Here is a 14,476-nt window from a genome sequence, read left to right as displayed (position 1 = left end):
TCTCTCCAGATCTGACTGCCCTTAACCAACACAAAAACATCCTATGGCGTTCTGCATTAGCATCGAACAGCCCCCGTGATAATGCAACTTTTCGGGGAAGCTAGAAACCAAGCAGTTAGAAAAGCCAAGGCTAGCTTTTTCAAGCAGAAATTTGCTTCCTGCTACACAAACTCAAAAAAGTTCTGTGACACTGTAAAGTCCATGAGAATAAGAACACCTCCTCCCAGCTGCCCACTGCACTGAGGGTAGGAAACTCTGTCAACCCGATAAATCCACTATAATTGAGAATTTCAAGAAGCATTTTTCTACGGCTGGCCATGCTTTCCACCTGGCTACACCTACCCCGGTCAACATCGCTGCACCCCCCACAGCAACTCACCCAAGCCTTCCTAATTTCTCCTTCTCCAAAATCCAGTCAGCTGATGTTCTGAAAGAGCTGCAAAATCTGGACGCCTACAAATCAGCCGGGCTAGACAATCTGGACCCTTTCTTTCTAAAATGATCTGCCGAAATTGTTGCAACCCCTATTACTAGCCTGTTCAACCTCTCTTTGAGATTCCCAAAGATTGGAAAGCAGCTGCGGTCATCCCCCTCTTCAAAGGGGGGGGGGACACTCTTGACCCAAACTGCTACAGACCTATATCTATCCGACTCTGCCTTTCTAAGGTCTGATTGTTGGAGTGCTGCAGAGATAGTTGTCCTTCTGGAAGGTTCTCCCATCTCCACAGAGGACTTCTGGAGCTCTGTCATAGGGTTCTTGGTTTCCTCCCTGACCAAGCCCTAATCCCCCGATTGCTCAGTTTGGCATCTTTTTGGAGTCTTTTTTTTTTTTGAGGGTGGATCAGCTTAATATTGCGTAAAGAATGTTGCTTCCAATGTAATTGTCTGCATAATTTCCAATCCCCCATATTTTTTTGGGTAAATATATATATATCCATACATGCATGCATATACTGTATATACATACACATACCTATATAGACATACATACTTTTTTAAAGAATATACCTTTATTATTATTCCCCGCAAACCCTTCCGCCTATCCCCCAATTGGAGTAAACTAATAAACACTTCTGCTTCTACCTTCAATCCATACATCTTATACACACTCTACAGACACAGTCTACTTAACAATAGTTCTCTCTTGTTTGTTCTTAGTCCTTCCTCTATTTCTGATGTCCATCCAGTTTGAATTCTATTTGTAACTATGCTATTTCACAAAAGCTCCGAACCTATATACATTCTACAGATCCCTTATGCCCTACATTGTTTATCTTGTTATTAGTCCCACCCTTCAGCTCCACTCAACCCCTCCCATCTGTCTCTCAACATCATCCATTTTGGATTTCTACTTGCCGTATATTTTTCAACCTTGCTGTGATGCTTCACAAAATAATTGAACCTTCCTATTCTCATAGCTTCTACAGATTGTAATTAAAAATAAACATTTTTGCTAAAATAATTATTATATTATTGATTGATTGACTATGGCTTTTCAAATCAAATCAAATCACCCAACCCACCCTATCTGTAGTGTTAGTTCTAGGCAAATGTTGCAATTCTTCAGCCATTCCTGGACCTGTGACCAAAAATGAGCTACATATGGACAATACCAAAATAAATGATCTAATGACTCTGCCTCCTCACAGCAGAATCTGCAGAGCTGGGAGGATTGTATCCCCCATATATATAACATTCTATTAGTTGCAAGAATTTTGTATAGGAATTTATATTGAAAAATTTGAAGTTTTGAATCCGTCGTTGTTTTGCGTATCAATTCATAAACCATGTGCCATGGAATGGGTACATCGAAAATCTCTTCCCAACTATTTTGCAATTTATATGGCACAGCTGTCAGTTTTTTGGTCCTTAAATTAAATTGGTATATGTTTTTATTTATCACACTTTTCTTTAACCATTTATGTTCTTTAATACAGGGCCGACATACAAGTTCCTTACTTTTTTCCTCTTCTACTTGCCTCTTCCATTTTTGTGGTAATGCTGCAATTAATTGGTTGTAATTTTGGGTAGAGCAGATATTTCCATATGTCTGTGTTAGCTGCATGTGTGACATAACTCCACCAGTCCTATTTATGATATCATTCACTAAATGTATACCTTTTTTAAAAATGTATTCGATAAATACAGTTTTTTTTAATCAATTAGTATATTTGAATTTAACCACAATATTTGTTGTACTATTTGTTCCGTCCTTTCAGGTGGATTAAACTGAAATTGCAACCAACTGTCTAAGGCTTGTTTAAAAAATAAACATATTTTGGAGAATTTTTCCTTTTCAAACAACCGAAAGTGAGCTGGTGTAATCTGAATAAAGGGGAAAAGGCCCTTCCTGAATATAGGATGAGACATTCGTACCAATTGACTAGAGAACCCGTTTGGATTTATGTATAACTTTTGTATGACTGATGCCTTTAGTGAGAGGTCTAATGCTTTAATATTTAATAATTTCTGCCCACCAAATTCATATTCGTTATATAAATAGGCCCTTTTAATTTTATCTGGTTTGCCGTTCCAAATAAAATTTAATATTTTTTGTTCATATAATTTAAAAAGCAGGTCACTAGGTGTAGGCAAAACCATAATCAAATAGGTAAACTGTGATATAACTAAGGAGTTAATCAGGGTGATTTTTCCACAAATAGACAGGTATTTTCCTTTCCTTTTAGGAAGAGTCTTGGTTGTTCCAAACTTCTTCCATTTAAGAATGATGGAGGTCATTGTTTTCTTGGGGACCTTCAATGCTGCAGAAATGTTTTGGTACCTTTCCCAGATCTGTGCCTCGACACAATCCTGTCTCGGAGCTCCACGGACAATTCCTGTCTCGGAGCTCCACGGACATGGCTTGGTTTTTGCTCAGACATGCACTGTAAACTGTGTACCTTTCAAAATCATGTCCAATCAATTGAATTTACAACATGTGGACTCCAATCAAGTTGTAGAAACATCTCAATGATGATCAGTGGAAACAGGATGCATCTGAGCTCAATTTCCAGTCTCATAGCAAAGGGTCTGAATACTTATGTAATTATTTGATTTTTAATACATTTCTAAAAACCTGTTTTCGTTTTGTCATTATGGGGTATTGTGTGTAGATTAGATTTTATTTTATTTGATCCATTTTAGAATAAGGTTAGCGTAACAAAATGTGGAAAAAGTCAATAGGTCTGATTACTTTCCGAATGCACTGTAACGCCAAGACTTTTTGATTTTGTATCTCATTTTATTATTTTAAATGTGTTTCTGGTATGTGTTACTGCAATTCCGCTTTTAGCCGCCATAGTGCACATGAAACAAAATTAAATCAGCCATTATCATTTTAAATACATTATTTGATTCTTAGCATTGATGATGATATTTGTTGATATTGATACTGATGTCCCTGTACCATCCATGGTATGGACGAACTTGTGAAATTGTGTGTAGAAGCCCATTTTTTTTAAAGTATTGGGGTTGTTGCCTCCAAACTGAGTTCCAAATCTGCATTGGTACCTATTAACCAAACATTATAACATTCTAAATGCTACTAAAGTTGTTTTTTAAAATGTTGATATCAACACTGTCGCTCCATTCAACCAAACATTCTAAATTCAAACGTTCCACCAACTTTGCTTTTGGTGGAGTTTTGTATTTGTATGATTCAGAATTGCCATGACAAATGAAAAGGATAAAATTAACCCTAAAAGTGTCAACAGGGGTCAATTCTGACCATTTTTTTGATTCATCAGAAATTGTAGGACTTTGTCAAGCAGCTACTTTACCGACAAAAAAACATAACAATTTACTATAATTTCTGTGTTATTACGGAGAAATGCAATATCATCGCTTTTTATATGCTAGTGGTGAAGTATAATCTGTAAACTGAAAATGTTGACTCAACAAAATTTGGTACAGAAAATGAAAATAAAATAATAAAATAAAAAAAGTATTCACCCCCTTTGGCATTTTTCCCATTGATTTTTGGGGAGTTTGTATCATTTGATTAACACAACATGCCTACCACTTTTATTGTGAAAAAAAACAACAACAAAAAAACAGAACTTGGGCGTGCATAACTATTCACCCCTCCAAAATCAATACTTTGTAGAGCCACCTTTTGCAGCAATTACAGCTGCAAGTCTCTTGGGGTGTGTCTCAATAAGCTTGGCACATCTAGCCACTGGGATTTTTGCAAGAACAAAATGCTCCAGCTCCTTCAAGTTGAATGGGTTCCGCTGGTGTACAGCAATCTTTAAGTCATACCACAGATTCTCAAATGGATTGAGGTCTGGGCTTTGACTAGGCCATTCCAAGAGATTGAAATGTTTTCCCTTAAACCACTCGAGTGTTGCTTTAGCAGAATGCTTTAGGTCATTGTCCTGCTGGAAGGTGAACCTCTGTCCCAGTCTCAAATCTCTGGAAGACTGAAACAGGTTTCCCTCAATAATTTATTTATTTAGCGCCATCCATCATTCCTTCATTTCCTGCCGATGAAAAACATCCCAGCAGCATGGTGTTCTCGTGGTGATGAGAGGTGTTGGGTTTGCACCGTTTTCCTTGATGGCCAAAAAGCTAAATTTTAGTCTCATCTGACCAGAGTACCTTCTTCGATATGTTTGTGGAGTCTCCCACATGCATTTTGGTGAACACCAAACATGTTTGCTTATTCTTTTCTTTAAGCAATGGCTTTTTTTCTGCCCACCCATCCATAAAGCCCAGCTCTGTGGAGTGTACGGCTTAAAGTGGTCCTATGGACAGATACTCCAATTTCCGCTGTGAAGCTTTGCAGACCCTTTCAGGGTTTTCCCTGGTCTCTTTGTTGCCTCTCTGATTATTGTCCTCCTTGCCTGGTCGGCCCTCTCTTGGCAGGTTTGTTGTGGTTTCAATATTCTTTCTTTTTATAATGGATTTAATGGTGCTCCATGGGATGTTCAAAGTTTCTGATATTTTATTATAACCCAACCCTGATCTGTGTACAATCACAACTTTGTCCCTGACCTGTTTGGAGAGCTCCTTGGTCTTCATGGTGCCGCTTGATTGGTGGTGCCCCTTGGTTAGTGGTGTTGCAGACTCTGGGTCCTTTCAGAACAGATGTACAGATGTATATATACTGAGATCATGTGACAGATCATGTGACACTTAGATTGCTCACATGTGGACTATATTTAACTAATTATGTGACTTCTCAAGGTAATTGGTTGCACCAGATCTTTTTTAGGGGCTTCATAGCAAAGAGGGTGAATAGATATGCACTAACCACTTTTCCGTTTTGTATTTTTATTGTATTTTTATTATTTTTAGTTATTTCTTTCATTTCACGTCACCAATTTGGACTATTACAGTGGGGAGAACAAGTATTTGATACACTGCCGATTTTGCAGGTTTTCCTACTTACAAAGCATGTAGAGGTCTGTAATTTTTGATCATAGGTAAATTCAACTGTGAGAGACGGAATCTAAAACAAAAATCCAGAAAATCACATTGTATGATTTTTAACTAATTAATTTGCATTTTATTGCATGACATAAGTATTTGATACATCAGAAAAGCAGAACCTAATATTTGGTACAGAAACCTTTGTTTGCAATTACAGAGATCATACGTTTCCTGTAGTTCTTGACCAGGTTTGCACACACTCCAGATCCTTCAGGTTTCGGGGCTGTCACTGGGCAATACGGACTTTCAGCTCCCCCCAAAGATTTTCTATTGGGTTCAGGTCTGGAGACTGGCTAGGCCACTCCAGGACCTTGAGATGCTTCTTACGGAGCCACTCCTTAGTTTCCCTGGCTGTGTTTTTCGGGTCGTTGTCATGCTGGAAGACCCAGCCACGACCCATCTTCAATGCTCTTTCTGAGTGAAGGAGGTTGTTGGCCAAGATCTTGCGATACATGGCCCCATCCATCCTCCCCTCAATACGGTGCAGTCGTCCTGTCCCCTTTGCAGAAAAGCCTCCCCAAAGAATGATGTTTCCACCTCCATGCTTCACGGTTGGGGTGGTGTTCTTGGGGTTGTACTCATCCTTCTTCTTCCTCCAAACACGACGAGAAAAGTTTAGACCAAAAAGCTCTATTTTTGTCTCATCAGACCACATGACCTTCTCCCATTCCTCCTCTGGATCATCCAGATGGTCATTGGCAAACTTCAGACGGGCCTGGACAGGCGCTGGCTTGAGCATGGGGACCTTGCGTGCGCTGCAGGATTTTAATCCATGACGGCGTAGTGTGTTACTAATGGTTTTCTTTGAGACTGTGGTTCCAGTTCTCTTCAGGTCATTGACCAGGTCCTGCCGTGTAGTTCTGGGCTGATCCCTCACCTTCCTCATCATCATTGATGCCCCACGAGGTGATATCATACATGGAGCCCCAGACCGAGGGTGATTGACCGTCATCTTGAACTTCTTCCATTTTCTAATAATTGCGCCAACAGTTGTTGCCTTCTCACCAAGCTGCTTGCCTATTGTCCTGTAGCCCATCCCAGCCTTGTGCAGGTCTACAATTTAATCCCTGATGTCCTTACACAGCTCTCTGGTCTTGGCCATTGTGGAGAGGTTGGAGTCTGTTTGATTGAGTGTGTGGACAGGTGTCTTTTATACAGGTAACGAGTTCAAACAGGTGCAGTTAATACATTTAATGAGTGGAGAACAGGAGGGCTTCTTAAAGAAAAACTAACAGGTCTGTGAGAGCCGGAATTCTTACTGGTTGGTAGGTGATGAAATACTTCTGTCATGCAATAAAATGCAAATTAATTACTTAAAAATCATACAATGTTTCTGGATTTTTGTTTTAGATTCCGTCTCTCACAGTTGAAGTGTACCTATGATAAAAATTACAGACCTCTACATGCTTTGTAAGTAGGAAAACCCTGCAAAATTGGCAGTGTATCAAATACTTGTTCTCCCCAATTTATGTGTATGTCCATTACATGAAATCCAAATAAAAATCAATTTAAATTACAGGTTGTAATGCAACAAAATAGGAAAAACGCCAAGGGGGATGAATACTTTTGCAAGGCATTGTATGTACCCTGAAAATATAGAGATATGGTGCCACCCCTGATTTGGGGTTGACAGCCACTATAACTAAAAAAAAACACATTTATTTGAATACATATTTAGCTTCCAGTCTCCATATACAAAGTTGAGAGTCTCATCTTTCATTTTTGGTCTTACTGGTATGTCAGATTAGCTAATTCGACAATTTCTCAGTATCACAGAAACACATTAAATAAATAACAGAAACATTTTCATGACAAGTTGCCAGGGATGAAATTCATCAAAATAACTGTTCAAAACATGAAAAACATGCATAAAGCTGTATTTTTAAACCTCAAATTTGACTTTAAATGTGTGAGAATGTTCAAATATATGCGTATTTGCGGGAATTAAAACCATGTACTTCAATGGTTAGAACTACGTTTGCGCTTTTAGGGTTAATGGATATTGTTTAGACAGTTACTCCAACTTTTAGAATTAAGAATATTCTTCTAATTGTAGACATTCAGTTACATAGGATTGTTCAAATTTTCCCCATGTAATGTTAATGCTCTGCTAATATTGCTACCATATAATGTTGTAGTGTCATGTAAATGCATCATAATGCAGAAACATCAATGTCCCAACTCTCTAAATACATGGATCTAGATGTAGCAATAGATAGAGAATCCTCTCAAAATACACTTTACAGAAAAAGGAACACTGATATGTGATACTGTGTATCATGTAAAATCAGTTTTACATTGAACCAACAAACAATGGCAGATTTGAAATTCACAGAAATGCACCCAGATTTGTCGTGCTATTCAATTTGTTTCCTTCCTTCATTCACTGGGTATTGAAGCTAATTTACAAATAATCAACAAAACATTCTAAATGCAAACATTCTACCAACTTGCCATGACAAAAATTATGACATTTTTAGATGTAGCATATTATACAATACAATGGGTGGGTCTAATCCTGATTGCTGATTGGTTAAAATTGCATTCCAGACGGTTTTTAGTCCACAAATCTATGACGTTAAAAATGCCTATTTACTCTGTTCCATCTGATTGTGCAATCCACTGTCTCATCAGCCCAGCCAGGCAATTTATAAACTTGATCTCTACTCTGAAAAGCATCTAGATATTATCTCACATTTCTTTTAGGCTAACATTTAGGTTTCAACAGTGGACATTTGTATAAACCTTGCTGTCTGTCTCTTTAACCTTTATGACATTGTTTCAATATTTAAATTCGATAACCAGCTGTCCCATAGTAATGAAGTCAGGACGAGACAGACAGGCAGCTTTTCTCAGCCAGTCGAAATCATGAATCATCATTTTTATGGATACTATACAAAGAAATATAAATTGAAAAAAGGTCAAATCAAATGAAGTGCAGCTAGTTTGCAGTCTTTCCAGCTTCAGTTTGAAGTGATTGTGTTAGCTGTGTTGTTGAACAACAGTGTCCTGACGAGTGAGCAAATGTCCTGTGCCAGGCGAAATTGCACCTCATTAGCTTATTGTTATGGATGTATCCCAAATAAATGTCTTTATAAAACAGTTTAAATAAATACAAATGCAGCTATTTTGCTGTTATTCAGCCAGTATGGCAATGGAACACTTAGAATGAACAACTGTGTCTCTTCCATAGATACAGAACAAAAAGACTGAAGGACTGGGATTGGCAACCAAACCGATAGAATGAATGACCAGTCAGCTTGGGTAGCAACCCTAGATTTGTGTTGGGACTATATCTGGAAGGATGAAATACTATGAATAAATTCATCAAAATAAGATTTTAATTGAAAACATGTCAATGATTATTTGAGTATGTTGGTAACCCATTGTATAAAAGTGACAATGCGCTCAAAGCCTGTGTTTGGAGGATATTGGCACAGTGTGCCTGCCCGGGCCTAACGACACCCATGCCAATATATCCACCAAACACCGGCTTTGAGGGCATCAAATCAAATTCTAATCCAATTTTATTGGTCACATACTGTAGACCGGGGTTAGTTGTCACACTTTTTACAAATTAATGTATTTCTAATGCACCAGTATATCTTATTTTCACTGTTAGGAGAAAAACCAAGGTATTCTGTTGAAATGGGGACCATTTGTTATCCTCATATCTTATTCCAACACGGAGTTATAAGCCATTAAACACACTTTGTCCGAGGTTGGTTGTCACACAGTATGGGGTTGGTTGTCACAGTGTTTGCCATTCGTTTTTCAGCAACAAATAAACCAATATACAATGTTTTTGAAAAAGTAAAGCCTTTATTTTGAAATAAAGGAAAGCCTTTATTTATTGAACAGTATTTCTCTCTAACATTACAAAAATAAATGTGTAGAAATAAAAAAAAAATTGTATGTGGATGAAGGTCATTCTTAGGCAAATAAACTATATGTAACGGTATTCGTCGTCTGAAGAAGAGGAATCAGACCAAAGCGCAGTGTGGTATGTGTTCATGCTTTTTATTGAAACTGAACACTATAACAAAAAACAAAGAAAATAACCAAAGTCCTGTCAAGTGCAAAACACTAAACAGAAAATAACTACCCACAAAAACCATGTGGGAAAAACCTACCTAAGGTTTTAGATAGATAGACAGCTGTCCCTGATTGAGAACCATACCCGGCCAAAACAAAGAAATACAAAAACATGGAAAAAATAACATAGAATGCCCACCCAAATCACACAGAGAAATAAATGGCTACAGTTTACACTTTTTTTGTTATTTGAATGAAATAAAAACAAATTTTAGAAAAGGGCTGTTTTTTTTACTCTGGCATCCCGGGGATATTATGGGATAGGGTTTCACACAAGTGCGTTAAAATACATTTAATCAATTTTATTTAGACTTTTTTTTTTGTTGTCTTATTTTAATTATTTAAATGAAATATGGGGGAGAATTATGTTGCACATTAACATCCGCACTATAAGGAGATTTGATGTCAATTCCCTCTTTTTACATGTAACTCACCTGCACATTCATTTACTTTGTTCTTTCTTTGTTGTTCCTTTTCCATACAATACATTATGTACAATTGCAGTGAATGTGATTTGAATAATGCAAGATTTTAAATCCCAGCAGTATTTCAAATTACATTCAGGAGCAAAAGGATTTCAATAGTTGTGTTTAATTCATAAAAAAAAATATTAATTGGAATGTAATATTTTCATGGAATATCATTCAATCATTCAAATGTATTTATAAAGCCCTTTTTACATCAGCAGATGTCACAAAGTGCTATACAGAAACCCAACCTAATACCCCAAAGAGCAGGCTGGGAAAACTCCCTAGAATGGCTGGAACCTAGGAAGAAACCTAGAGAGGAACCAGGCTCTGGGGGGTGGCCAGTCCTCTTCTGGCTGTGCCGCGTGGAGATTATAAGAGTACATGGCCATTTAAGGCCAGATTGTTCTTCAAGATGTTCAAACGTTCATAGATGACCAGCAAGGTCAAATAATAATAAGTGGTTGTAGAAGGTGCAACAGGTCAGTACAGCAGGAGTAAATGTCATTTGGCTTTTGATAGCTGAGCATTCAGAGGTCGAGACAGCCGGTGCGGTAGAGAGTCAAAAACAGCAGGTCCAGGACAAGGTACCACGTCCGGTGAATAGGTCAGGATTCCCTAGCCACAGGCAGAAAAGTTGAAACTGGTGCAGCAGCATGACCAGGTGGGCTGGGGACAGCCAGGAGTCATCAGGCCAAGTAGTCCTAAGGAAAGATCCTAGGGCTCAGGTCCTCCGGGAGGGCAGGGAGAGAGAATTAGAGGGAGCATACATAAATTCACACAGGACACCAGATAAAACAGACTGACCCTAGCCCCCCCCCCCCCGGCACATAGACTATTGCAGCATAGATACTGGAGACTGTAACAGGGGTGGGTCGGGGGACACTGTGGCCCTGTCCGACAATACCCCCAGACAGGGCCAACCAGGCAGGATAAAACCCCACCCACTTTGCCAAAGCATAGCCCCCACACCACTAGAGGGATGTCAACAGTCTACCAACATACTACCCTGCGATAAGGCTGCGCATAGCCCACAAAAATCTTCACCACAGTGACTCAGCCCCCATAACAGGGTCAGAGGCAGAGAATCCCAGTGGAGAGAGGAGACCTGGCCAAGCAGAGACATCAAAGGCGGTTCGTCGCTCCAGTGCCTAGCCGTTCACCTTCTCACCCCTGGGCCAGACTACACTCAATCATAGGACCTACTGAATAGATGAGTCTTCAGTAATGATTTAAAGGTCGAGACCGAGTCTGCATCTCTCACATGGATAGGCAGACCATTCCATAAAAATTGAGCTCTATGGGAGAAAGCCCTGCCTCCAGCTGTTTGCTTAGAAATTCTAGGGACATCCCGGAGTCGCCTCTTCACTGTTGACGTTAAGACTGGTGTTTTGCGGGTATTATCAATTAGCCTTTTAAAATGATAAAATTGGATTAGCTAACACAACATGCCATTGGATCACAGGAGTGATGGTTGCTGATAATGGGCCTCTGTATGCCTATGTAGATATTCCATAAACAGATATGCAGTTTCCAGCTACAATAGTCATTTACAACATTAACAATGTTTACACTGTATTTCTGATCAATTTGATGTTATTTTAATGGACAAAAAATGTGCTTTTCTTTCAAAAACAAGGACATTTCTAAGTGACCCCAAACTTTTGAAAAGTAGTGTAGTAATGGCATCACCAGCCGAATTCTAATCGAACTGGCACCAGTTGTGAAAATGGGCTGCGCTGGCCCAAGTTTACCCTAACAGGGCTCGAATTTGCGAATTAGATAGATAGAGTCAGCTGGAATTTGGCCCTATATTTAAGTGCCGGTGGAAACAGGGCGAATGTGACAACCATCCCTAAACACCCCCCAATACTAATTAAGATGCTAGTAACCACATGACTTGATCTATGGGGAAAAAATACACATTTAAATAAAGCTCTTCCTTTCCTCTTTTCAATAAAGTAATTGTTTATGGATACTCCTATCATATAGCTATTTATTAAAGAAATAACAAGCATATGATTATTTAATTTCACCCTTGAAAACTGCAAATATTCCTCTCACCTCAATATTTTTAGATCCTGTCCTGAATTGAACACATGGATGAACTCTCCTATAGAGGACACACATTTTTATCTTGAAATTAAATTATTACACAGCCCCTTCTGGATTTTGAGTAATAACCACTGTGACAACCAACCTGTGAGACAACCAACCCATTCTCCCCTATAATTAGTATATGTATGATGAGAAGTGTGCTGGTAATCATTGTGTTGTTGTGCAGGTAAGATCGTAGCCAACCGGACTGTGGACTTTGAGCAGGTGCAGTGGCTGAACTTCACAGTGAGAGCTCAGGACCACGGCAGTCCACCCAGAGTGGCTGAGCTTCCTGTCTACCTACGTATAGTAGACATCAATGATAACAAGCCCATCTTTACACAACCCTCTTACCAGGTACCAAAAATACCTGTTCATAACATGCATTGCAAAGGGCGTCACCCTTAAGGCGTCAGCATACTTCGGTTCAGCTGGCACCTAGCCGAACTCGGCTAGGCGAACTGAACGTGTGTTTTCACATACTACCTTAAAAGACATTCACTTGAAAAAAAAGATAACTCAAGAAATCTGTCATAAATGTTGACGTTTTTCCCAAGAAGATCTTAGTCGCGCAATTTTACATCTAAGATGTTTGGTGCAGTATTTGTCAAGTAAAAAATGTTGCATGAAAACAAATTGTTTCTTGTTGAATGACACTTCATTGAAGAACCCCTACTGTTGACCAATCACCAACAAAGGGGCATAGACGTTGGCTACCGACTTCGGCTTGCCTCGAGAAAAAATGTGTGTGCACGAATAGCCGAAAAAACACTTGCAGAAGACCAAATTGAACAAAAATGTCATTATATATGCACAAACTATTTTGGTTGGGATGCATGCGGACACCTTTAGTAGTACTCAATTGATATAATTTCTATTGTGATGGTCTGAGTTTGTGCTTGTCTGTGTGTATGCTGATGTTGTTGTGTCATGCTGTCCCTTTGCAGAAGCCAGTGTTTGAGGATGTTGACTTGGGCACGGTCATAGTGACAGTCAGTGCCACAGACGCAGATTCGGGCCTCTTCTCTGTCATCGAGTACGGCCTGGTAGACGGAGAGGGCAAGTTTGGCATCACTCCCTCCACTGTGAGTTCTGTAACATGTTTTAACACGTGAAGAAACACACACACACACACACTTTGCAGTGCTTGAAGTCGACTTATTTTTACATTGGTGCAGGCACTCATTTTTGGGTGCTGGTACTGTTTATATTTAGGAGCTGGAACTTTTTAGCCAATATTCTGTAGGGGTTGATGGTCCTCGAGCAGTAGAAAATTCAATGTGCTAGTACTAGCTACCGGTGTGCACCTGCCAAATCCAAGCACTAACGCACAAACACACATACATACACACGCACACAAACACAGACACACACACACGCAATCGCTCCTCTCTTTTGTTTTCACTCTATTTTGTACTCTTTCAAAGAAGAATAACAGATTAATCTACATTCAATATACAAAACATTAGGAACAAACACCTTCCTAATATTGAGTTGCACCCCCCTTTTCCCTTAGAACAGCTTCAATCCATTGGGGCATGGGCTCTACAAGGTGTCGAAAGTGTTCCACAGGGATGCTGACCCATTTTGACTCCAATGTTTCCCACAGTTGTGTCAAGTTGGCTGGATATCCTTTGGGTGGTGGACCATTCTTGATGCACACGGGAAACTATTGAAACCCAGCAGCGTGGCAGTTCTTGACACACGCAAACTGGTGCGCCTGGCACCTACTACCATACCCTGTTCAAAGACACTTAAATCTTTTGTCTTGCCCATTCACCCTCTGAATGGCACACATACACAATCCCATGTCTCAATTTTCTTGAGGCTTGCAAATCCTTCTTTAAATCCATCTCCTCCACCTCATCCACACTTATTGAAGTGGTCTTAACAGGTGACATCAATTAGGGACGATAGCTTTCACCTGGATTCACCTGGTCAGTCTATGTCATGGAAAGAGCAGGCGTTCCTAATGTTTTATACACCCAGTGTATGTTGCCTCACTTAAAAGTGGAATATGGGACCTGGAATGAAACATCTTACTAGCCTAAGAAGAAAGACATTTTCAGATACAAGGTGACTTTGTAGAGGTAAAGGAGGAGACTCGAGTCCAAGGTTGCGGTTGGAATAATGGCTTTTTAAGGATCACTTTACTCTTTTGGTGTGTTGTTCATTAGTCCACTGTTAATACAATCCCCCAAAATGTTCATGTTTTTTAAGATGGAGCACTCTCAGCACAGAGCAAAAAATGTGATGATGATGCTTCCTTTTACATCATATGAGTGAACTATCCCTTTTACCTCAGAGCTCCTTGGGTACAAGCTAGTGCAAAATGAAACATCCTTATTCTAGAGGTTTTATAAGTATGCATTGATCACTTCAGT

At 39.3% G+C, this 14,476-nt stretch overlaps 1 protein-coding gene across 1 annotated transcript in view; it reads left to right on the top strand.

Annotated features, from left to right (window-relative positions):
• Positions 1–14,476, top strand: part of cdh23 (cadherin-related 23) — a 646,476-nt gene that overhangs the window by 592,883 nt on the left and 39,117 nt on the right. Inside the window, exons 49-50 of the mRNA XM_090235114.1 lie at positions 12,280–12,449; positions 13,040–13,177. Coding sequence (XP_090091240.1) covers positions 12,280–12,449; positions 13,040–13,177 — 308 coding nt within the window. The remainder of the gene's footprint in view (positions 1–12,279; positions 12,450–13,039; positions 13,178–14,476) is intronic.

The sequence above is a fragment of the Oncorhynchus mykiss genome, chromosome 1, assembly GCF_057628025.1.
Source record: "Oncorhynchus mykiss isolate SJ-2025 chromosome 1, ASM5762802v1, whole genome shotgun sequence".
Lineage (NCBI taxonomy): Eukaryota > Metazoa > Chordata > Actinopteri > Salmoniformes > Salmonidae > Oncorhynchus > Oncorhynchus mykiss.
This window is presented reverse-complemented; position numbering and strand designations above follow the sequence as displayed.